General features: G+C 35.6%; 2 protein-coding genes across 3 annotated transcripts in view; both read right to left on the bottom strand.

Moving 5' to 3' along the window:
* LOC140156652 (galactosylceramide sulfotransferase-like) overlaps positions 1-5,065 on the bottom strand; it is a 28,051-nt gene extending 22,986 nt beyond the window's left edge. The window contains exon 1 of the mRNA XM_072179589.1: positions 4,568-5,065. The gene's annotated coding sequence lies outside the window, so the exon portion shown is untranslated. The remainder of the gene's footprint in view (positions 1-4,567) is intronic.
* LOC140156651 (galactosylceramide sulfotransferase-like) overlaps positions 1-26,157 on the bottom strand; it is a 38,133-nt gene that overhangs the window by 10,058 nt on the left and 1,918 nt on the right. Inside the window, exons 3-4 of one of the 2 annotated variants that reach the window (XM_072179586.1) lie at positions 24,511-24,547; positions 22,359-23,606 (exon numbers count right to left, since the gene is read on the bottom strand). The exons of the other annotated variant lie outside the window; for it this stretch is intronic. Of the exons in view, the coding sequence (XP_072035687.1) occupies positions 22,517-23,606; positions 24,511-24,547 (1,127 nt within the window). The 3' untranslated portion in view covers positions 22,359-22,516. Of the gene's footprint in view, positions 1-22,358; positions 23,607-24,510; positions 24,548-26,157 lie in introns of those variants that run through there. 2 annotated transcript variants of the gene reach the window in all.

The following is a 26,157-nucleotide window of genomic DNA, read 5'->3' as shown; positions in this document are numbered from 1 at the left end:
AATTCCGTCGTGAAAACAATAAAATACAAAAGAAATTTCTCGACACTTTTTTGCATGTTTCGTTCTCAGGCCCCGAACGAGAAACGGCCATTTTATTCCGCCATTTTGAATTGTTTCGAGGTCGGGGCCAAGGGACTCAGGCTAGTAGTTTAAAAGGTCGGGGCAAGTAGGCCTATATGGCCATATTATGGGTAACGGGTGTTGGGTAATCAGAGATAGTCACAAGAACCACCCAACCCGAGAACCGCGAAATCTAGTAGACAATATTAATAGTGACGCTCAGGTCCACGGTGCATTGAGCCCTGGAATGAAAATATAACAGGGGGTCGCTGTTGTAAGCCCAAAGGGGAACTTAGTTAGGCCTATTATCTATAAGTCCCTGTTCGTACGTGAATCAAAAGCTGACTTGACGAATTTGAATATTGAAGTAATACTGTCAAAATCACTTGCACTCATTATAAGTTTGAAAATGTCAGTGTCTGCCATACCATCTAAACTCATCCCAAAAAGAAAGTATCCAGTTTGATTTTGGCTCATAAGTCGAAGATGGGGTCTTAAATCAAAACCTACCAAAAGTATGTTACAGATAAATTTATTCCACACAGTTTGATACCTCATTTGTCCAAATCGATGCGGAATTGATTACACAGCGACCTTTTAAACGCAACGACCTCAATTTTAAAAGTTGCAGTAATTCCTATTGGTGTGGTTTTCCTGCTTCTCAAGATTAGTCATAAAGGTACCCAATAACAGAGACGAATGAAGACTGTTTGACTTCACTTCATGTGTTTTATTGAATACAGATACTCTTTTACTCCTTCCTTAATGTTTTGCCCTTCACTCTTTACATCTTCTCCTGCTGCATCAATGACTGCCAGACAGCTGCGGAGCATGCTCTCAGTGAGACGTCTGATGCGCCCTTGATCTATCGCTGCCCATAATTGAGTAGCAGGACCAAATCAATAGGAATTACTGCAACTTTTTAAATGGAGGTGATTGCATTCAAATGGTCACTGTGTCATCAATTCTGCGTTGATTTGAACACATGAGGTATCAAACTGTGCGGAATAAATTTATCTGTAACATACTTTTAGTAGGTTTTGATTTATGGCCACATCTGTGACTTATGGAATAAAATCAAACTGGATACTTTCTTTTTGGGATGAGTTTATATAGCCTACATTTCATGTATTGTAGGCCTATATAATAAATCTTGGCGAGGGTTGGTATAGAAAGGACATATCATTACAAAATGAAATTCATCCTCCACCTTATTTAAATTACAAAGTGTACAAATTCTATTCTCTGGATTAATTTTTGGGGAGAAATCAAAATGAGTGAGGAGAGTGCATGGGTGCATGCCATGGGTTGGCGATGTTATTTAACAATCCGTGAAGCATGGGTGACCAACTTTGCGAACATGGCAAAAATACAAATTAATAATTGTTATAATTTTTTTTGAGCATTGGACCTACTTATACTGACTTAAAAATTGTACACTTTATGTTTCACATTCACCAATTTTTTACCAGTTGACTAGGAAGAAGTACTAAAACCATGATAGGCCTATACTAGGGCAGATAAGAGGCAGAGCGGAGAAGAGGGATGTGAGCTAAAGGGGGAACAGTGGAAAGAAGGGGGAGGATATGGGACAACACGGGGGGGGGGCAAGAAGAAGTTGATTAAAATGAATTAAATGAAACGACTGATCAATCGGTAATAAATTTGGGAGTTGGTAAAATTGTTCGCAATAAACACTCGGAGGGTGGTGAATGCATTTTGTAAAATTGCATTTATTTACGAACCGCGAAAGACGGGTGACCGCTAGTATTTAAAATAACCGACTCTAGCTGGCAATGGATTTTTGGCTGTGGTAGGCAGAAGGTTAAAGGACAGAACACCTCTGGAGGAGAATTTCCTTTTGGCAGAAGCACTTTGCACTTTGCATTAAAGTCTTTGCATCAAATATCATAATAAATCTTTGTCCGAAAACAACTAAGTTCAAATTGTTATAAAACATGAAAAATATTGGGCCTAATATTCTTTGTAATAAAATATAATCAAAGTACTATCTTCAATAGACAGTATGTTATATTATCTTAGTGATTTTCAGTACATAGCATGTGTAATGATATACAATCTAAATATTATCTTCAATAAATAGCATGAGTAATAAAATTAAATGTAAGTACTATCTTCAATTGACAGTATATATGTTATATTATCTTAGTGATTTTCAGTACATAGCATGTGTAATAATATACAATCTAAGTATTATCTTCAATAAATAGCACGAGTAATAAAATACAATGTAAGTGCTATCTTCAGTAGATATCATGTGTTTAATAATATGAAATGTATTATTTTCAGTATATCCAAAATTTGCATCCGATAAAACGTTTTGGAACAATCGTACACTGCAAAAACAGTATTAGAAATTTGAAGCAAATAAAAAAAAGGATCACAAGTTGGTTTGACTCTCTTAAGACTGTCCGCGTTCATTTATTTTTTACACTTTTTAACAAGTTTGTCAATTCTTTCTTTCTTCAATTTGATATTTCCATCGGGCCCAACAAGCCGCAAATAATTATCACAATAATGTTTATCAGCGGGGAGAATGTTTTCAATCCATTTGCTCCTATACACTCTTGTATTACTAACACACGTTTTCTGCATTGCTGCTACCCTTTTTCGTATTTCTCTTACGTCCCGCCAAAACACATCTTGATCGGTGGCTTCAATTCTTGACCATAGCGTTCTATTATAATAATCATAAAGCTTCATATCAGCAGAGTTGTAATTTTCAATTTTACTCCTAATAGATTCAGAGATTTCTACTTGTTGGCTAGAGTTTATCCTAACATGTTGCGGTACGTAGACAACATCATCTAAATCCCAGCACAAAAGATTCTTTAGAAGAACCAGCGATTCCAGATAATACTCCATAATAATAAAAAGGTGGATGTCCGAATCCAACTTTTTAAATATACGTGCAAAGTTACCGTCCTTAATTTCACTGTCGCTTATGTCAAGATAGCGTAATTGATAGTTTGGACGAAAGTTATCGACATCATAATTAATAAAGTTTTTAAAAAACGCTTTAATCGGATCTTTAACACCTGCTGGAATTTCCAATTGTTTTGCAACTTTCACTTGGTAAAAAAGTGACTCAAAATGGGACACTGGCTCCCGTAAACTGGCGATGTAAACTGCATTTGGTATAAATTCATCCACTTCCTTTTTGTTGTAGACCATGTGACTAGTCAGCATATCAAACTGTCCATAGCAACGAATCATTGAATCAAACTTGTATGTATGTTTGGACAGAGGTCGACCAATCATTGCAGTTTTGTTTGGTACGGCAAACGTCAAATTATGCTCAAATCCATATCGGTCTAGAATTGATGCGGTAGTTCCACTCCCGGTTTTGTGAACTTTTAAATAAACAATCCTTTGCACAGGCTTACAATGTCTTGTCATGGAGCCTGTACTTCCCGTAGTGTTTGTGATCATGGAGGTAGGTCTTGTGGTCACAGCTTTATATGGAATTGTTGCTGAACTGTAGAAGAAATAACAACAATGTATGCACAAGTTAGGACATTGGCCTATTAGGCTGAGTTCACATAGGAGTATATTGTATACGGTATTCGCTATACGCTATTCGATCAGGCGTGTATAGGTCAGTTTGTCAATTTTAAAATTGAACATTCGTCTAATCAAATGCTTGTAACTTTACTTCTTGAGGTCACATTGTATTCAATGGCTGTCATAATGTGCAGAATTAGATAGTGAGGTCACATTGTATTCAATGGCTGTCATAATGTGCAGAATTAGAAAGTGCATCTATTTAAAAAAATAAATTTACCCACATATGGTTTAGTTTTAAAATTAGGACAGTATACAGATTACAGTACACGCACGATTCCTTCGATTTAAGCAAAACGTGCACCGTGAACTCAGCCTTATAGACTTACGGCTTAGAGGCAAAAATGCGCTTTCTTCAGATGTTAAAATCTTAATTTTGTTGGAGTCAAGTGAGGGGACGAGGCTACAAATTTACGTAAGCTGCATTTTGGATATGTATGATGTTCTGAAATCTTATTAATCTTGTTCATAAATGCTTGTTTCGTTTCGTATTGGAAATCTTTACAACATAACTCAAGAACCACAGGACCTATAAAAGTATATCTGTGCTATTTGAATTCTTCTACACGCTCGCTATGAAATGATCAATGCAATTTTTGCCAAAGCTCACTACCATTCACAAGATGCTGTGAACTAACAAATCGCAACAGTTTAAAATAGATCCTAACCTTAAATGAGTGCTACGAGCTCATCACGTCTAAAATCTCTAGCTGAAATACAGCAAGATAATGTATAGTAAAAGTAAATTAACCTGTATTTTAGATAGGGTATCTCGAGCTAGGATGAGCCTTGTATAACAAAAGCCATTGAGTGATTAACGTTTTGAGTGTATTCTAATGAAAACATGCATTCAATACATTAAATTATTCTAAATGATTTTAGTTTATCAATGTTACTGTGTGAAAACAAAGAACAAACTTACCGATTTTTTTAATCTTCAACATGAAATTGAAACGATGATTATCGATGCAGCCTATGACTTGTGAAGATGAGGAATCGCCATGAAGAGTTCCAGAACACGATCATGCCAGTAAAGTGAATATTTTGTCACAGACAGAGAGTAGGCATCCTTGAGAGGGTACCCTATTCACATGGTTTGTTTTCCAACAATTTTTGGTAGTTTGCAAGTGAAGAGTGTCCGCACTATTGACTGATTACGTAACCGTTAGCAATTATTTATTAGCTTTTTCAATGCAATCGCCTCGATCCATAAGCAGCGAAAGTACTTGCAATAGCAGTCCGGTGAGCTCAATGAACTACGCCCTGAAACCGATGGAGTTTTGGCTCATACACAGATGAGCAAATACAATAGAAGAAGGTCAACACAATTGACCTGCTTTAGTGACATGTTCTATGAGCTGTACAAAAAGCTTAATATCGTAAAATAAGTATTCGTTTGTGCATATGGACTGCACATTGAAGATGCAAAATGTTAGTCATTATATTATTTAAACAAGAAGTGGGTATATACATTCTAGTGCCATCATGGTGTCAGGTCAATGGTTCATCATATCCCGTATGTTTCTGGGAATTCGTTAATATTTGAGACCAATTTTGATACCCATTTATCTGCCACATGCTGAACTGTTGTTTATTTATTTGGGTTGGCACAAGCTAATTTGCATGGCAGTCGAACTCCTCCATTGGGCTATTCCAGAAAATAGATGCACACCCCCTATAGAGGAGTTCGGATATCCAGACTTTTGTCCAGTCGTGATTGTTGGAAATCCAGACTTTTAAGTGTCCAAAGGCGAAAAATCCAGCAGAAAACTAGTTCAAAGTAAGAAATCCTGAATTTGAGAGCTCATTTTAGACATTTCCGTGATTTTTCCTTCATTCAATTTCCAAGCTTTTTCAAGCGACATTGACAACTGGAATTCCAGTTGTTTTCAGAAAGCAGCCTTGGAAATCCAGACATTTCTTTGATTAAAAATTTACTCCTCTATAGGGGTGTGCACTTATTTTCTGAATAGCCCATTGTTCATTAATTAATGTTGGCATTTAATGTTCTCATAAGTTGTGGAACTGTTATCATGCAGAATACGTCAATCTAATCTTATTAAAGGCATCGCATTGAAATACTATAACCGCAATGAAGTTAGAATTTCAGCTTTTGCTGATGACACCACCATTTTTGTCAATTCTGTTGAAGCACTCCAAAATACTCTAGTCATTCTAGATAAGTTTGCGCTTTTATCAAGTCTCTTTTTGAATTACAATAAATGTTCATGTGATGCTATCTGAATTGGTTCTCTCAAAAACAACGATATTAAAGTTGGTAGTTTTAATTGGAAGCTTTCTCCAGAAAATACCATTACTGAAAATCCTTGGTATGACCTTTAGTCCAAACGTTCCTCTTGTAAAAGTCAATTGTAACTCGGATGAAAAAAATATAAAAAAATTGAGTTCTATTACAAAGTGGTAACAAAAATCAACACCATGTTCATAAAATGTGTTTGGAATAGAGCTGAAATGGTAAAACGCAGAACAATCATTTCGGACTATGATATAGGAGGAATAAAAATGTTTCATGTAACATCATTTTTTGAATCATTGACGTTGTCTTGTGTAAAGAAGTTTGTTAATGATGAGGTTGCTATGTGGAAAAATATTGCCTTAAGGGTTCGGAAAGAAACATATAAAAGGCTAAGACAGTGCATCATATGCATTTACATATGACACCATTATTGCGCATTATTAGAGTTCTTAACACGCCTTATGTGATCAATGTAATGCATATTATAGACATGATAGAGGTAGGGCCTGATTAGTTCCTTTTACACATACTACGCATCATCAAATGTGGAAGGTTTCGGCTGAGAATGGTAAATAATTGCATTTGATTCTAATTCTACTATAATGCCTTATAGATGAGCCATTAATCCCAAATTATGTATTTTGGGCTATTCCAGTTGAAATCCACACTACCCCTGTGGAAGATTTTGGAAATATCTTCAACAGAAGGCTTATGTAAATGTAACACATACTCCCCTGTAATATGGCTTTACCTATACATCTTCCACAACTGGAGTGCGTATTTCAAATGGATGTTACCTAATTGTCTATTGCGTTCAAAACTCATACTCCTTCTGTGGAAGACTTAAACTAAATCTTCCACAGGGGTAGTGTGGATTTTAAACGGAATAGCCAATTAAAACTGATAGGTAAGTGGCAGTAAGTGTATTATTAAAAACTTCGAATAAAGACATCTGTCAAAAAATGATTTACATTTTATTACACAATGTCATCAACAATTTACATTTTTGAAGAACAAAAATCCCTCAACTTATGGATACGGCCACTAAGCAAAACAAAGGTTCGTTGTCTGTGTGGCAGGTCACCGGGAACAAGTGAACACGGAACAAGGGCACACGCCACAAGGGAACAGCCTATGGATACGGGGCCTTATGTAGTCTGAGATGTGAATGTTGCCTGTCATGGAGGATCAAAATGAATAGATTCCCAAATGGGCCTAATTGTAGGGATGACCATCATAATTTCATGTTGCCCCTATTGCTACAAAAGATTGTTTTCTGGAATGAACTCATCTACAGAAGTATTTTGGTGGTTAAATGGTCAAAATCGGTCAAAAACCTTTCGAATTATTAATTTTCAAAGTTTCCCATTCTGACCGGTCATTGGAACGAAATAAATTGACAAAGTCTAAAAATAGCAATGTGAGCAAAATTGGTATAAGCATATATTTACCTTTTTATATTTCTTTATTTTAATATATATGCAAACATGAAACAAGCATATTGTGAAAGTATCAAAGGGTTTCTTATGAAATGGCACTTTACTAGTCAATAGCATTAAGTATTTCTTCAAACCGAGGCACTGAAATCATGTGTTTAGAAAACATTTGCCAAAAATCATCCATAATGGCCGAAGTGGCACAAAATCCAGGTGAACTTTTTTTCCACAACAATATACACTACACATAAGAAAAATACTAATCAGTTTCAGTTTCAGTAATGTACTACAAGGGATTTTCAACATAGGAATCCAAACAATCAAGTACCAACATGCACAGCTTTGTCCTGATATCACTTCTGGGGTTTTAACAAAATGTTTCTCTATTGTGATTGGCAGCAGCATAAGGTATCTCTTTGATAGCTGATAATGCACAGCCATTCAGCAAGTGGCTAATAACTGACCTTGATAGGCTTGAATGAATACTGTCATCTGCTACAAAACCATCACACTCTAGGACCTGGTCACTCCATATGCTACAGGGAGCACAGTACTTTAACAATGGAGTGAAAGACTCATTATTGATTAGGCGCGTATTTTAAAAGTACAGCTCCTGTGCGTGTATAGCAACAAGTCAGTGCAGATGGTATAAATATAAGAAAATGTTTAGGGTTGAGATCAGGTGAAAAATACAACAAATGAGCACGAAACTTCACATTTATGTTCAGAAAGGTGTATATTTAACATGATTCGAAAGGTGTATGGAAATACCAAAGGGAAGCTGGTGATTTAATTTTTAACTCGAGATCTACTTGTCCATTTTTTTAACTTTTTTACAGAGGGTATGATAGAGGTACTAACGACAACTCTGCCAAATTACAGCTCAATAGGTCAAGGTTTTTACCTGATCTTATTCATCTGAATATTTTCTGCCATTCTGAGCAGTGCTGCACTTGGCCACTGGCAATTAAGCGCACTGTGGCGATGGACCAATTTTGACTCACACTTACAGAAAAACCAAATAAGTTATGTTGCTGTAATTTGCAGGATAGTTACAAAACATAATATTGGCATTAACATCTCCAATTTTTACAGAAAAATTATGAAAAATAAAAGAATGAGCTCAATTTAGAAATGTCTGTGCAAGCAGTGCACAGTTGAGCTCCCTGCATGTCGATGAGAGTGTTCTAATCAAGTTGATGGTTCATTGGTCATCCCTACTAATAGGTTAGGGGTTTTTTTTTTCAAATTATGAAGATATGGTTTTTATTTTAGGTTAGGGTTATAATTATGGTTAGCATTATGGCCATATTTTGACTATTCGGATATGATCCATGTGATCTTTAGTAGATAGCATGTGTGTAATAAAATGCAATCTAAGTGCTATCTTCAGTAGATAGCATATAGAGTAAGCCAAAAATTAAGGTACCAGTTATGTTCACCCCTGTATGTCTTAAACAAAGACAGATATGTCATAATTGGAACCAGCAGCCAATACCTGCATCTTTTAGCTCGAATTTAAGACCTCATTTGTTGAAATTGTTCAAGAAATAAAGACACGCCGATCCAAAAACCCAAGGAAGATGCCAATTTAAAAGTTGCAGTTTGCTCCATTGCGTGCCTCATTGATTTGCACGCGTTCACGAACAAGAGAACTAGCGCCGCACTTCCATTGATTAGCACATTTTGATTTCGCTTCTTCATTAGGTTTTAGATCACCGTTTCTTTCATTCTCAACCATTTTCAACAAATAAGGTCTTAAATCAGAGCTAAAGAGTACAGGTATTAGCTGCTTGTTTTAATTTTGACACATTTTTCTTCATTTAGGATATACAGGGGTGATCACAACTGGTACCTTAATTTTTTGGCTCACTGTATGTAATATAAGGGGCTATCATTTTCTTCGGAAGAGTGGTCCCAAATATACGGGGGATCATAATTTTGTGTAAAGAAAAATAGGGGGGGCTCATAAAATCTTTGATGACCAAAATGTAGTGAGTCACAAGCTGACCATAGATAATGTGTTTACTTTATTCAAAAAGACTGATTTCAATACTATTTTAGCCTGTTTGGAGGGTAAGATGTATCGGTGGTGGGGAGTCATAAAATCTTGTTGCCAAAATAGTGTTGGGGTCGCAATTTTATTGACGCATAATGTTCGTGAATTTGGGAATTCACCTAAGTTAACTCACCTAACTTAAGTGCTATCCTCAGCAGATATCATTTGTGTAATAAAATGTAATTTGTAAGTGCTATCTTCAGTAGATATCATGTATGTAATAAAATACAATGTAAGTGCTAGCATAGGTAATAAAATACAATCTACGCGTTATCTTCAGTAGATAGCATATATGACTGTAATATAATAAGTGCTATCTTCAGTAGATAGCATGCGTAATAAAATACAAAGTAAGTGCTATCTTCATTAGACAGCATGTGTGCAATAAAATACAATGTAAGTGCTATCTTCAGTAGATAGCATGCGTAATAAAATACAAAGTAAGTGCTATCTTCATTAGACAGCATGTGTGCAATAAAATACAATGTAAGTGCTATCTTCAGTAAATAGCACGTGTAATAAAATATAGTCAAAGTGCTATCTTCAGTAGATAGCATGTATAATATGATAAGTGCTATCTTCAGTAGATAGCATGTGTGTAATAAAATGCAATCTATAAGTGCTATCTTCAGTAGATAGCATGCGTAATAAAATGCAAAGTAAGTGCTATCTTCATTAGACAGCATGTATGCAATAAAATACAATGTAAGTGACATCTTCAGTAGATAGCATGCGTAATAAAATACAAAGTAAGTGCTCCGTTCATTAGACAGCATGTATGCAATAAAATGCAATCTATAAGTGCTATCTTCAGTAGATAGCATGCGTAATAAATACAAAGTAAGTGCTATCTTCATTAGACAGCATGTATGCAATAAAATATAATCTAAGTGCTATCTTCAGTAGATAGCATGCGTAATAAAATACAAAGTGCTATCTTCATTAGACAGCATGTATGCAATAAAATATAATCTAAGTGACATCTTCAGTAGATAGCATGTATGTAATATAATCTAAGCAATGATCTTCAGTAGATATTATGTGTGCAATGAAATTATATGTAAGTGTTATCTTCAGTAGATAGCATGTGTAATAAAATACAATCAAAGTGCTATCTTCAGTAGACAGCATAATAATATAATATATGTTATATTATCTTAGTGATTTTCAGTACATAGCATGTGTAATAAAAACTATCTAAGCGATTTTTTCAATAGATCTTCAGTAGATATCATGTGTTTAATAATATGAAATGTATTATTTTCAGTATATCCCAAATTTGGCATCCGATAAACCGTTTTGGAACAATGGTAATTCATTAAAGGGGGTAGCCTTGTTTCTCCAAAATTCTTGAAAGAATTGTTCATGAAAGATGTAACTTTTTAAATGCCAAAGAATTACTGTACAATAGACAATACGGGTTCCGTCATAAACATTCTACGTATATGGCTGTATTAGACTTTATTAAAGATACAAATAAGGCTATTGATGAAAATATGTGTACTGCAAGTATCTTCATGGACCTTTCAAAGGCCTTCGATACTATTGATCATGACATTCTATTACAAAAGTTGTACCATTATGGCTTTCGTGGTGTATCATATGACTGGTTCGAAAACTATCTGTCAAATCGTAAACAATATGTATCCTTTAATTCTGCAAATTCATCTCATACCAGTGTTAAATGTGGGGTGCCACTACTATTTATTGTATATATATTGTATATATGAATGACATCAGTGTGTCGAGTGAAACATCATATTATTTGCAGATGATAGAACTGTTTTTCTTTCTGATAACAATATTCAGAGGCATTGTGATAATTTAAATAAAGAGTTGAAGGAAATTGTTAACTGGTTTAAGTGTAACAAGTTATCCTTAAATGCCAGTAAAACAAATCTTATGTTTATTGGAACACCTCATCAAACAAAAAATATAACTGAAGTTCACGATGTATTTCTCGATGGATGCAAACTTTCACGTGTGTATGATGTCAAATTTCTGGGAATTACACTTGATGAAAACCTTACTTGGAGGTCACACATTAACAACATTTGTAATACCTGTTCTAGGAATATTGGCGTCTTAAACAAAGTAAAGCTATTTTTACCTAAACCAAGCTTGTATCAGTTGTATTGTACACTAATCTTACCATATTTAACTTACGGTATAGTATTGTGGGGTTCTGCTAATAACTATAATTTAAACAGAATTGCGAAGCTCCAAAAAAGAGCAGTTAGAATTATCACAAATAGTTCGTATCTTTGCCACACCAAACCACTGTTCGAAAAGTACAATTTACTTAATGTATGTCAATTATTTAATAAAGAACTGGGTATTATTATGTACAAATATCATATGAGTTTATTACCAAGATCATTTGACAATTTGTTCATAAACATGAAGTCTATTCACAATTATAATACCAGAAAGAAAGAGAATTATCGTACTGATATCCATAAAATGACTGATGTTCTAACACTTGGTCCTAGGTTATGGAATAGTTTGCCAAGTGTAATTAAAGAAGCTAAACGGGTAAATGAATTCAAAAATAGCATTATAAGGTATTTAAAATCTAATTAATACCTCTCATAATCTCATAATTTCTTGTTTTTGCCGACTCTGTACACAATTCACCATAATGTATTATCAAACACTGCTAAATTATTTGTTGCTTTAATTTGCATTTTTATAACTTAAGATGGGTTCTTTGTATGTTTTTATGTTTTTGTGTATAATTAATGTTTTGATTATTTAATGTACAATTATAATTGAATACATGAATCCAAAACCCACCCAAGTCCATGGGAAGTGATTTTGAGAAAAAAACCTGTGTATCATTTTAATTCCTTCAGTTAGATTTACCTGGTCAATATGGTAAGTTGTACGTGCAAATGGGTGGGTTAAACTGTATTAGGTATGACAATTAGCATTTCAGGGACTTCGTGGGGTTCATTTTAAATTCTGGACTTGGGTGGTTTTTTGAATCATATACAAAGACAATAATGTTGGAATGATATTACCACTAGTAAGATAATACAAAATAAAGCACACAGTTACGTATAATGTTGATAAGCATTCTGCCATGTAATATAAACCACACACGTTCCTTGATTAAACCCATTTCTTTTCAAAAGTCACTCTCCAGCAATGAAGATGTTACATGTGGACTTTTATACATACTGGATTTCAATCAATGTGTTACAAGACTCAAATCATGGACTTGGGTTGATTATTTCATACATGCTATTTTTCACATGCTCAATAGACACAGAGGATGAATTTGAGTTGTTCTTTCAAACATATGACAGGCCTATGTATAGCAACACTTTCCCATGCTTAACTCAATTTGGCCAAAGTATGGACTTGGGTGGCTTTTGTATTCATATATTCAATTATATGTTATAAGGTGGTACATCGTTTTCAGGTCTCTTGGCCTTGTGATGTACCTGCCTTCATCAATACTTGTTAATGTGCAATAATTTAATTTACCTCTGTTGTTACATTGTATGCTTTATGAGATTGATGAAAAATAAAAGATTGATTTTTGAAGATTGTAGTTACTTTTTATGATACGTTTATTATCAGAATTTGATACAAATAAAAAAGATCATAAGTTGCAATGCCCTTCTTATAGATCGCATTTTGACTCTCTTAAGACTGTTCGCGTTCATCTATTTTTTACACTTTTTAACAAGTTTGTCAATTCTTTCTTTCTTCAATTTGATATTTCCATCGGGCCCAACAAGTCGCACATAATTATCACAATAATGTTTATCAGCGGGGGCAATGTTTTCAATCCATTTGCCCCTATACACTCTGGTATTACTAACACACGTTTCCTGCATTGCTGCTACCCTTTTTCGTAACTCTCTAACGTCCCGCCAAAACACATCTTGATCGGTGGCTTCAATTCTTGACCATAGCGTTCTATTGTAATAATCATAAAGCTTCATATCAACAGATAATTTTACTCCTAATAGATTCAGAGATTTCTACTTGTTGGCTAGAGTTTATCCTAATATGTTGCGGTACGTAGACAATATCATCTATATCCCAGCACAAAAGATTCTTTAGAAGAACCAACGATTCCAGATAATACTCCATAATAATAAACAGGTGCATGTCCGAATCCAACTTTTTTAAATATACGTGCAAAGTTACCGTCCTTAATTTCACTGTCGCTTATGTCGAGATAGCGTAATTGATAGTTTGGACAAAAATGATCGACATCGTAATTAATTAAGTTTTTTCAAAAAACGCTTTAATCGGATCTTTAAAGGGCGGGTCTATTGCAAAAGCAAGTTTATCTCTATTCGAAGAGAATAATTATTATTACATTACAAGTTGATACTTGTTGCAATTTTTTTGTGCGTATTTCTACTGAAAAAGGTGAAATTGTGTGGGTAAAGTTCAGCCTCGTACGTGTTCTTCCCCCGTTTGAAGCGTACGTATTCTCCCCCGTTTAGCTGATGACGTAGGTAAATGAAGCGGGCACTTTATCATGCTCTCATCATACAATCACAATCACTTTGACAAGTTTGATATTAGCAACAATGAGTTGTACTATCACTTACCATAACAATGCTGCATAATAATATGCACACTATTGTTCTCATTTGGGGGAAAAGCTCATGTAGTATTGTTACTATGCGTTTGCTTTGTAATATTTCATCTAACTGAAACTATAGCATTGCAATATACAGGGAAATCAGATACATGAGTTTGTGGCCTTAACACGGTTTATATGCTAGTCTTAGATGAAATTCTAAGCTCAAATTATTTATTTATTTATTTTTAGGCCTAATATTTCTCATGATATTGATATATATATATGAATTGTAATATCACAATTGTCTAATATATTTTTTTTTAAAGAAGCGGCTGATTTTATCCATATGTTTAAAAACCATTAAATTTGTAATACTTAATTTGGAATTTTTTTCTGTGAACAACAACAGTATACGTTCTGTCCATTGAGAGCGTTTATAGTCCCTTTTCTCAAAGCGGGCACATCTCATTTCATGACGTCACCGTTTTTCTAGGCCAAATCTGTCTCGTTCGAAGGAACTCGCCGCTTAAGTTGGTTTTTGCGGAATATCAATTTTTCTCAAAAAAGGAGTCAATTTCATTGTCCTCATAATATTAGCTTGCCAATGATATCATGTTGTTTTTGCAATAGACCTGCCCTTTAACACTTGCTGGAATTTTCAATTGTTTTGCAACTTTCACTTGGTAAAAAAGTGACTTTTTTGAAGATAGCACTTAGATTGTATTACAAATATGCTATCTACTGAAGATAGCACTTAGATTATATTACACACATGCTATCTAATGAAGATATCGCTTACATTGTATTACACGCATGCTATCTACTGAAGATAGCACTTAGATTATATTACATGTTATCTACTGACGATAGCACTTACATTGTATAACATACATGATATCTACTGAAGATAGCACATACGGTGTATTAGATAACACGTGGATTAATGTACAATGTAAGTGCTAGCATCAGTTGATAGCGTGTGTAATAAGTTAAATGTAAGTCTTATCTTCAGTAGATAGCATGTATGCAACAAAATTCTATCTTCAGTAGATGTGTGCAATAAAATACGATACAAGTACTATCTTCAGTAGATAGTATGTGTAATACAATACACTTTAAGTATTATCTTCAGTAGATATCATGTGTGCATAAGATGCAATTCAAGTGCCATCGTCAGTAGATAACATGTATATAATAAAATACAATCTGAGTAGAAATGCAAGTGCTATCTTCAGTAGATAGCATGTGTGTATACAATGCAAGTGCTATCTTCAGTAGATAGCATATGTGTCAGTAGATAGCATATGTGTATACAATGCAAGTGCTATCTTCAGTAGAAAGCATGTGTGTATACAATGCAAGTGCTCTCTTCAGTAGATAGCATGTGTGTATACAATGCAAGTGCTATCTTCAGTAGATAGCATATGTGTATACAATGCAAGTGATATCTTCAGTAGATACCATGTGTGTATACAATGCAAGTGCTATCTTCAGTAGATATCATATGTGTATACAATGCAAGTGCTATCTTCAGTAGATAGCATATGTGTATACAATGCAAGTGCTATCTTCAGTAGATATCGTGTGTGTATACAATGCAAGTGCTATATTCAGTAGATAGCATGTGTGTATACAATGCAAGTGCTATCTTCAGTAGATAGCATGTGTGTATACAATGCAATTGCTATCTTCAGTAGATAGCATATGTGTATACAATGCAAATGTTATCTTCAGTAGATAGCATGTATGCATACAATGTAAGTGCTATAGCATGTGTGTATACAATGCAAGTGCTATCTTCAGTAGATAGCATGTGTGTATGCAATGCAAGTCCTATGTGTGTATAAAATGCAAGTGCTATCTTCAGTAGATAGCATATGTGTATACAATGCAAGTGCTATCTTCAGTAGATAGCATGTGTGTATACAATGCAAGTGCTATATTCAGTAGATAGCATGTGTGTATAAAATGCAAATCTTCAGTACATATCATGTGTGTATAAAATGCAAATCTTCAGTAGATATCATGTGTGTATACAGTGCAAGTGCCATCTTCAGTAGATAGCATGTATGTATACAATGCAAATGCTATCTTCGGTAGATAGCATGTGTGTAATACAATGCAAATGCTATCTTCAGTAGATAACACGTGTGTATACAATGCCAGTGCTATCTTCAGTAGATAGCATGTGTGTAATACAGTGCAAGTGCTATCTTCAGTAGATAGTATGTGTGTAATACAATGCAAGTGCTAGCTTCAGTAGATAGCATGTGTGTATAAAATGCAAGTGCTATCTTCAGTAGATAGCATGTCTGTATAAAATGCAAGTGCTATCTTCAGTAGATAGCATATGTGTATACAATGCAAGTGCTATCTTCAGTAGATAGCATGTGTGTAATACAATGCAAGTGCTATCTTCAGTAGATAGCATATGTGTATACAATGCAAGTGCTATCTTCAGTAGGTAGCATGTGTGTATACAATGCAAGTGCTATCTTCAGTAGGTAGCATAATGTGTATACAATGCAAATGCTATATTCAGTAGATAGTATGTGTGTATACAATGCAAGTGCTATCTTCAGTAGAAAGCATATGTGTATACAATGCAAATGCTATATTCAGTAGATAGTATGTGTGTATACAATGCAAGTGCTATTTTCAGTAGATAGCACGTGTGTATAAAATACAAGTGCTATATATCTTCAGTAGATAGCATATGTGTATACAATGCAAGTGCTATCTTCAGTAGATAGCATGTGTGTATACAATGCAAGTGCTATCTTCAGTAGATAGCATATGAGTATACAATGCAAGTGCTATCTTCAGTAGATAGCATGTGTGTATACAATGCAAGTGCTATCTTCAGTAAAAAGCATGTGTGTATACAATGCAAGTGCTATCTTCAGTAGATAGCATGTGTGTATACAATGCAAGTGCTATCTTCAGTAGATAGCATATGAGTATACAATGCAAGTGCTATCTTCAGTAGATAGCATGTGTGTATACAATGCAAGTGCTATCTTCAGTAGATAGCATGTGTGTATGCAATGCAAGTGCTATCTTCAGTAGATATGTGTATACAATGCAAGTGCTATCTTCAGTAGATAGCATGTGTGTATAAAATGCAAGTGCTATCTTCAGTAGATATCATATGTGTATACAATGCAAGTGCTATCTTCAGTAGATATCGTGTGTGTATACAAAGCAAGTGCTATATTCAGTAGATATCATGTGTGTATACAATGCAAGTGCTATCTTCAGTAGACAGCATGTGTGTATACAATGCAAGTGCTATCGTCAGTAGATATCATGTGTGTATACAATGCAAGTGCTATCTTCAGTAGATAGCATTTGTGTATACAATGCAAGTGCTATCTTCAGTAGATAGCATGTGTGTATACAATGCAAGTGCTATCCTCAGTAGATATCATGTGTGTATACAATGCAAGTGCTATCTTCAGTAGAAAGCATGTATGTATACAATGCAAGTGCTATCTTCAGAATATAGCATGTGTGTATACAATGCAAGTGCTATCTTCAGTAGATAGCATGTGTGTATACAATGCAAGTGCTATCTTCAGTAGATAGCATATGTGTATACAATGCAAGTCCTATCTTCAGTAGATAGCATGTGTGTATACAATGCAAGTGCTATCTTCAGTAGATAGCATGTGTATACAATGCAAATGCTATATTCAGTAGATAGTATGTGTGTATACAATGCAAGTGCTATCTTCAGTAGATAGCACGTGTATAAAATGCAAGTACTATCTTCAGTAGATAGCATGTGTGTATACAATGCAAGTGCTATCTTCAGTAGAAAGCATGTATGTATACAATGCAAGTGCTATCTTCAGAATATAGCATGTGTGTATATAATGCAAGTGCTATCTTCAGTAGATAGCATGTGTGTATACAATGCAAGTGCTATCTTCAGTAGATAGCATGTGTGTATACAATGCAAGTGCTATCTTCAGTAGATAGTATGTGTGTATAAAAAGCAAGTGCTATCTTCAGTAGATAGTATGCGTGTATACAATGCAAGTACTATCTTCAGTAGATAGCATTATGTGTATTCAATGCAAATGTTATCTTCAGTAGGTAGCATGTATGTATACAATGTAAGTGCTATCTTCAGAAGATAGTATGTGTGTATACAATGCAAGTGCTATCTTCAGTAGATATCATGTGTGTAAACAATGCAAGTGCTATTTTCAGTAGATAGCATATGTGTATACAATGCAAATGCTATATTCAGTAGAGAGTATGTGTGTATACAGTGCAAGTGCTATCTTCAGTAGATAGTATGTGTGTATACAATGCAAATGCTATATTCAGTAGATAGCATGTGTGTATACAATGCAAGTGCTATCTTCAGTAGATAGCATGTGTGTATAAAATGCAAGTGCTATCTTCAGTAGATATCATGTGTGTAAACAATGCAAGTGCTATTTTCAGTAGATAGCATATGCGTATACAATGTAAATGCTATATTCAGTAGAGAGTATGTGTGTATACAGTGCAAGTGCTATCTTCAGTAGATAGCATGTGTGTATACAATGCAAGTGCTATCTTCAGTAGATAGCATGTGTGTATACAATGGAAGTGCTATCTTCAGTAGATAGCATGTGTGTATAAAATGCAAGTGCTATCTTCAGTAGATAGCATATGTGTATACAATGCAAATGTTATCTTCAGTAGATAGCATGTATGTATACAATGTAAGTGCTATCTTCAGAATATAGTATGTGCGTATACAATGCAAGTGCTATCTTCAGTAGATATGTGTGTAAACAATGCAAGTGCTATCTTCAGTAGATAGCATATGTGTATACAATGCAAATGCTATATTCAGTAGAGAGTATGTGTATACAGTGCAAGTGCTATCTTCAGTAGATAGTATGTGTGTATACAATGCAAATGCTATATTCAGTAGATAGCATGTGTGTATACAATGCAAGTGCTATCTTCAGTAGATAGCATGTGTGTATACAATGTAAGTGCTATCTTCAGTAGATAGCATGTGTGTATACAATGCAAGTGCTATCTTCAGTAGATAGCATGTGTGTATAAAATGCAAGTGCTATCTTCAGTAGATAGCATATGTGTGTACAATGCAAGTGCTATCTTCAGTATATAGTATGTGTGTATACAATGCAAGTGCTATCTTCAGTAGATAGCATATGTGTATACAATGCAAATGCTATATTCAGTAGATAGTATGTGTGTATACAATGCAAGTGCTATCTTCAGTAGATAGCTTGTGTGTATACAATGCAAATGCTATATTCAGTAGATAGCATGTGTGTATACAGTGCAAGTGCTATCTTCAGTAGATAGCATGTGTGTATACAGTGGAAGTGCTATCTTCAGTAGATAGCATGTGTGTATACTATGCAAGTGCTATCTTCAGTAGATAGTATGTGTGTATACAATGCAAGTGCTATCTTCAGTAAATATGCATATGTGACTGGACGCGGCGAATCAGCCGTAAAGTCGGCCCCGGTCAATTTGGTTTTATTTCGTGTTTAGAAAATATATACCACAAGCTTTAAAATGGTATATCATTTGACTTCAAACGATATCCAAAAGCGGGGTTATGATTTGTTGAACTCTGTTCCTTCGACAAAATTGTATTTTTTATCGGTTCTACAAGTGTCTCATTTTCTACATTTCTGGTAATAAATATCCAACAGTCATAATTGGCGGTCATTTCAAATCATCCCCAAGTCAACGACGTTCAGAAATATCCTCTCATTGTTCATTGTTGATTATACATACCTAGACAAAATACAATGCTTTGTTATCTACCACTTGAACATGATTTAGCCAAAGCAAACAAAGACAAGAACTATTCTATAGAAATAGGTAGACGCTTATTATCCTCTTCAGCAGTAGTATTAAACAGCGTTTGATAAGATACTTGTCGCAACGAATTGATACACCTATGAATACGACCTTCACATACATTTTACACTTTAACTCAGAATACAATTTGCCGAGTTTACGGCTGATTCGCCGCGTCCACTCACATATGTGTATACAATGCAATTGCTATATTCAGTAGATAGCTTGTGTGTATAAAATGCAAATGATATCTTCAGTAGATATCATGTGTGTATACAATGCAAGTACTATCTTCAGTAGATAGCATGTGTGTATACAATGCAAGTGCTATCTTCAGTAGATAGCATATGTGTATACAATGCAAGTGCTTCAGTAGATAGTATGTGTGTATACAATGCAAGTGCTATCTTCAGTAGATAGCATATGTGTATACAATGCAAATGTTATCTTCAGTAGATAACATGTATGTATACAATGTAAGTGCTATCTTCAGAAGATAGTATGTGCGTATACAATGCAAGTGCTATCTTCAGTAGATATGTGTGTAAACAATGCAAGTGCTATCTTCAGTAGATAGCATATGTGTATACAATGCAAATGCTATATTCAGTAGAGAGTATGTGTGTATACAGTGCAAGTGCTATCTTCAGTAGATAGTATGTGTGTATACAATGCAAATGCTATATTCAGTAGATAGCATGTGTGTATACAATGCAAGTGCTATCTTCAGTAGATAGCATGTGTGTATACAATGCAAGTGCTATCTTCAGTAGATAGCATGTGTGTATACAATGCAAGTGCTATCTTCAGTAGATAGCATGTGTGTATAAAATGCAAGTGCTATCTTCAGTAGATAGCATATGTGTATACAATGCAAGTGCTATCTTCAGTATATAGTATGTGTGTATACAATGCAAGTGCTATCTTCAGTAGATAGCATATGTGTATACAATGCAAATGCTATATTCAGTAGATAGTATGTGTGTATACAATGCAAGTGCTATCTTCAGTAGATAGCTTGTGTGTATACAATGCAAATGCTATATTCAGTAGATAGCATGTGTGTATACAGTGCAAGTGCTATCTTCAGTAGATAGCATGTGTGTATAAAGTGGAAGTGCTATCTTCAGTAGATAGCATGTGTGTATACAATGCAAGTGCTATCTTCAGTAGATAGTATGTGTGTATACAATGCAAGTGCTATCTTCAGTAAATATGCATATGTGTATACAATGCAATTGCTATATTCAGTAGATAGCTTGTGTGTATAAAATGCAAATGATATCTTCAGTAGATATCATGTGTGTATACAATGCAAGTACTATCTTCAGTAGATAGCATGTGTGTATACAATGCAAGTGCTATCTTCAGTAGATAGCATATGTGTATACAATGCAAGTGCTTCAGTAGATAGTATGTGTGTATACAATGCAAGTGCTATCTTCAGTAGATAGCATATGTGCATACAATGCAAATGCTATATTCAGTAGATAGCATGTGTGTATACAGTGCAAGTGCTATCTTCAGTAGATAACATGTGTGTATAAAATGCAAATGCTATCTTCAGTAGATATCATGTGTGTATACAGTGCAAGTGCTATCTTCAGTAGATAGCATGTGCGTATACAATGCCAGTGCTATCTTCAGTAGATAGCATGTGTGTAATACAATGCAAGTGCTATCTTCAGTAGATAGCATGTGTGTAATACAATGCAAGTGCTAGCTTCAGTAGATAGCATGTGTGTATACAATGCAAGTGCTCTCTTCAGTAGATAGCATGTGTGTATACAACGCAAGTGCTATCTTCAGTAGATAGCATATGTGTATACAATGCAAGTGCTATCTTCAGTAGATAGCATGTGTGTATACAATGCAAGTGCTATCTTCAGTAGATAGCATGTGTGTATACAATGCAAGTGCTATCTTCAGTAGATAGCATATGTATATACAATGCAAGTGCTATCTTCAGTAGATAGCATATGTGTATAAAATGCAAGTGCTATCTTCAGTAGATAGCAAGTGTGTATACAATTACAATGCAAGTGCTATCTTTAGTAGATAGCACGTGTTACTGGCATGTCAATTTGTTTCTTGTTAATGCCAAATTAGTACATTTTCATACAAAATAGATTAACATTTCTTAGAATGTTAGCTTTACTGTCAGATATATCTCCTTTTATTTTTGAGCTGAACAACTAAGGCAAAGCAAAGAAAATTGGAATTTACTACCAGCGCCGATGCCGGCATTGCGTATCACTCCTTCGACCGTGTTATCATGGTTATGGTACAATCCTTTGTTGTGTAGATCACCGTCCCACACGCCATGTACGTTTTATAGAGATTTTGATAAAACTACAGAACCTGGAGTCTTGATTTTTGCAGGGTTTGATTTAATAAAGTATTATAATCGAGAAATTTTGTTTAAATATTGAGGGCGTCCTCCTCATTAAATGTTATGATATGGCTTTAAAACGAGTGTAAAGGATGGCCCACAACTAGCCCTAGCCGTTTGGCGGCAAATTGAGGCGTCTTAGCGGGCCTGAAAAAATAGGGTAGGGTTGCAACAACTTCCCCTCCGCCCCCCCCCGTGGTAGACGTTATATTAATCAGAATATAATATAATATGTTATATTATCAGAATTCGATACAAATAAAAAGATCATTACAATTGCCCTTCTTATAGATTGCATTTTGACTCTCTTAAGACTATCCGCGCTCATCTAATTTTTACACTCTTTTACAAGTTTGACAATTCTTTCTTTCTTCAATTTGATATATCCATCGCGCCCTTCATGTCGCACATAATTATCACAATAATGGTTATCAGTAGGGGCATAGTTTTCAACCCATCTTCCATTTTTATGCAATCCAGTACTGTTAACACACATTTTCTGTATTGCTGCTACCCTTTTTTGTAACTCTCTAACGTCCCGCCAAAACACATCTTGATCGGTGCCTTCAATTCTTGACCATAGCGTTCTATTGTAATAATCATAAAGCTTCATATCAGCAGAGTTGTAATTTTCAATTTTACTTCTAATAGATTCAGAGATTTCTACTTGTCGGCTAGAGTTTATCCTAACATGTTGCGGTACGTAGACAACATCATCTATATCCCAGCACAAAAGATTCTTTAGAAGAACCAAAGATTCCAGATAATACTCCATAATAATAAAAAGGTGGATGTCCGAATCCAACCTTTTAAATATACGTGCAAAGTTACTGTCCTTAATTTCACTTTCGCTTATGTCAAGATAGCGTAATTGATGGTTTGGACGAAAACCATCATGGTTTGGACGAAATTTTGGATCGAAATGAGACTTAAAAGGCTTTTGCATAAAAAACGCTTTAATCGGATCTTTAACGCCTGCCGGAATTTCCAATTGTTTTGCAATTTTCCTTTGGTAAAAAAATGACTCAAAATGGGAGACTGGCTCCCGTAAACTGGCGATGTAAACTGCATTTGGTATAAATTTATCCACGTCTTTTTTGTTATAGACCATGTGATTAGTCAGCATATCAAACTGTCCATAGCAACGAATCATTGAATCAAACTTGTATGTATGGTTGGACAGAGGTCGACCGATGGTTGCAGGTTTGTTTGGTACGGCAAACGTCAAATTATGCTTGAATCCATACCGGTCTAGAATTGATGCGGTTGTTCCACTCCCGGTTTTGTGAACTTTTAGATAAACAATCCGTTGCACGGGCTTACAATGTCTTGTCATGGAGCCTGTAATGCTTCCCGTAGTGTTTGTGATCATGGCTGTAGGTCTTGTGGTCACAACTTTATATGGAATTGTTGCTGAACTGTAGAAGAAATAACAACAATGTATGCACAAGTTAGGACATTGGCCTATTAGGCTGAGTTCACATAGGAGTATTCTGTATACGGTATTCGCTATACGCTATTCGATCAGGCGTGTATAGGTCAGTTTGTCAATTTTAAAACTGAACATTCGTCTAATCAAATGCTTGTATCTTTACTTCTTGAGGTCACGTTGCATTCAATTGATGTCATAAATGTGCAGAATTAGATAGTGCATCTATTAAAAAAAACCCATTAGGGCCTACTACCCACATAACCATGGTTTAGTTTTAAAATTAGGACAGTATGTACGCTGCACTAAAATCGAACGCGCACGATTCCCTCGATTTAAGCTATACGCGTGCCCTGCAAAACGTGCACCGTGAACTCAGCCTTATAGACTTACGGCTTAGAGGCAATATATTTCAGGCCTAAACTTATGATATATGGTGTATGATAAGCTTTCTTCAGATGTTAAAATCTTAATTTTGTTGGAGTCAAGTGAGGGGATGAGGCTACAAATTTACGTAAGTTGTGGTTTCAAGTTGTTTGCGTCCGAACAATAAACCGACCAGTTCGAAAACGTGAAAACAAAAACTAGTCAAAAAGTACTTTTTTACATTTTGTTACGTTGGGAAAGCTTAATTTAAAAAAAAATTCCGAATTTTTATCATATTTTCAAATCATTTATTTTATCAACATACTGAACACTCTGGCTTTCATTGAAGGGTTTTCAATCAGGACACGATGTACCAACAGCTACAGGGTAGTCCGTCTAGATGGACTCTATCTACGATAGCCCGTCTAGAAAGACATCAAAGACTACTATGGGGCGGACTAGACATAGGCCCTAGCGCTCTTAGCTCCGTTACTGATCGTCAAAAATAATATACATTCAATACTCACGGGACACGGTGAAATTCATTCCTCAAGGCACAGAAATCTGAAATGTAATGTACGAAAAACAATGTAACTAGTATGATGTTGTGGGGTTTTTTTTCACTCGGCCTAATGGTCCTTCAGAATAAACATTTGTTCCCATTATTTTATGCAGCGTAAGCATTTTATGCAGCGTAAGCCAACCCGTGTAAACATTTCCCAGAACAGTTATGGCGTGGCTACTATACAACAGCATTATCATGCTCTTTCCACGTGACTCTTTCACAATCTCCACGTTCTCAAGTGGGCGGGTCAAAAGTCCGGTCGCATGGAAATTCAACGAGTCGATAATCTTGACCGAATGGAAAACATTACGACCGAGTGGGCTCATTTCGTGATTGGTTAAGACGCTCGATCGTGCGGATTTAGCCCGGTCGACCAAGAAAAATCCCACTCGACCGGGCCCACTCGAATACTGATAGGCATGGCCAACGATACGGCCGGCCTAATGGGGCTTCAGAATAACGATCTGTTCCCATTATTTTATGCAGGATTTCAAAAGCCTTTGCTGTCAGTAAGGGGGCACTTAACGAGAGGTTTACGCAGGGCCGTCGCTAGACCATTTTCTCAGGGGGGTGTCGACAAATAAATTTTGCTGGTATTATGGCTGGAATTACCTTTTGCTGGCCCCTTCGCAACTTCGCATGATTGGCACCCGTGGCTCTTCCGATAGAAGACACCCCTACCCCACACTGTAACTCAACAAGTTTTTCCAAGCTGCCCCCATAATTCCTTTACCGGGGAAGAGTGCATGAAATTTCGATAATGTGCGCGCATAGCGCGCAAACATTTGCTATATATTTTAATTCTAAAATTAAAAGGGGGATGTACCGGAGTCACCGAGCCAGGGGGCAAAATTCCCCAATCGTCCCGCTGATCTGCCACTAAAAGAACATTACCGAGACAAAAGCGCGTGAACGCGCGAAAAATGTAATTTCAATGTTAAAATGAACACAATTGAGGACAATTGTGGGTAATCGTTCCAAAGGAAGATGCACAGGCCTACTTTTGGTTAATTTAGTCCCTGTATAGCTCATCATCATGAGTTTTATGCTTATTCAGGGCTAGTCTACTGTAGTAGACCACTTTAATTTATCATCCCCTCCCTCTGACCATGGAAAATCAATCCTGTGCTGATCCAACAGCTCGGCCATCCATGAGAAAAATGCCTCTTTTCTCTGGGCAGGGCAGTCACTGGAGATGTATTATGTTTTATGCATGGAAAGGTATGAATTGTTTATCAAAAAAGGGGGAATGCAGAGCAGTCTAATTCAGGGCCGGATTTACCTTTTTCAAACTCACCATGAGGAAGACATGTGCAGTGCACTCAAGTGACTAAGTTTTTGTTTAGGTACAAGAAAAATTTCAATGTCAAACTATTTTAGCCCAAAGTGAAAGTGAAAGTGAACTTTATTATATAAGAGGCCAGTGTGGGCGAAGCGCGCCAAATTTTGTAATCTTATCCTATTTTGGCCCCAAAAATGGTGTTTTCCGGCTTAAAAGGGAGATGCGCAGGGCAATTTTGGCGCCCCAAAACTTGGAGGCCCTGAGCCCGGGGTTTGTTTTGTCGATCTTGCAAAATCATTAGTTCTATGTTCACATCACCTCAACGCG

The sequence above is a fragment of the Amphiura filiformis genome, chromosome 7 (genome assembly GCF_039555335.1).
Source record: "Amphiura filiformis chromosome 7, Afil_fr2py, whole genome shotgun sequence".
Taxonomy (NCBI): Eukaryota; Metazoa; Echinodermata; class Ophiuroidea; order Amphilepidida; family Amphiuridae; genus Amphiura; species Amphiura filiformis.
Note: the sequence above shows the minus strand (reverse complement) of the source record. Positions and strands in the feature narration are given on the sequence as shown.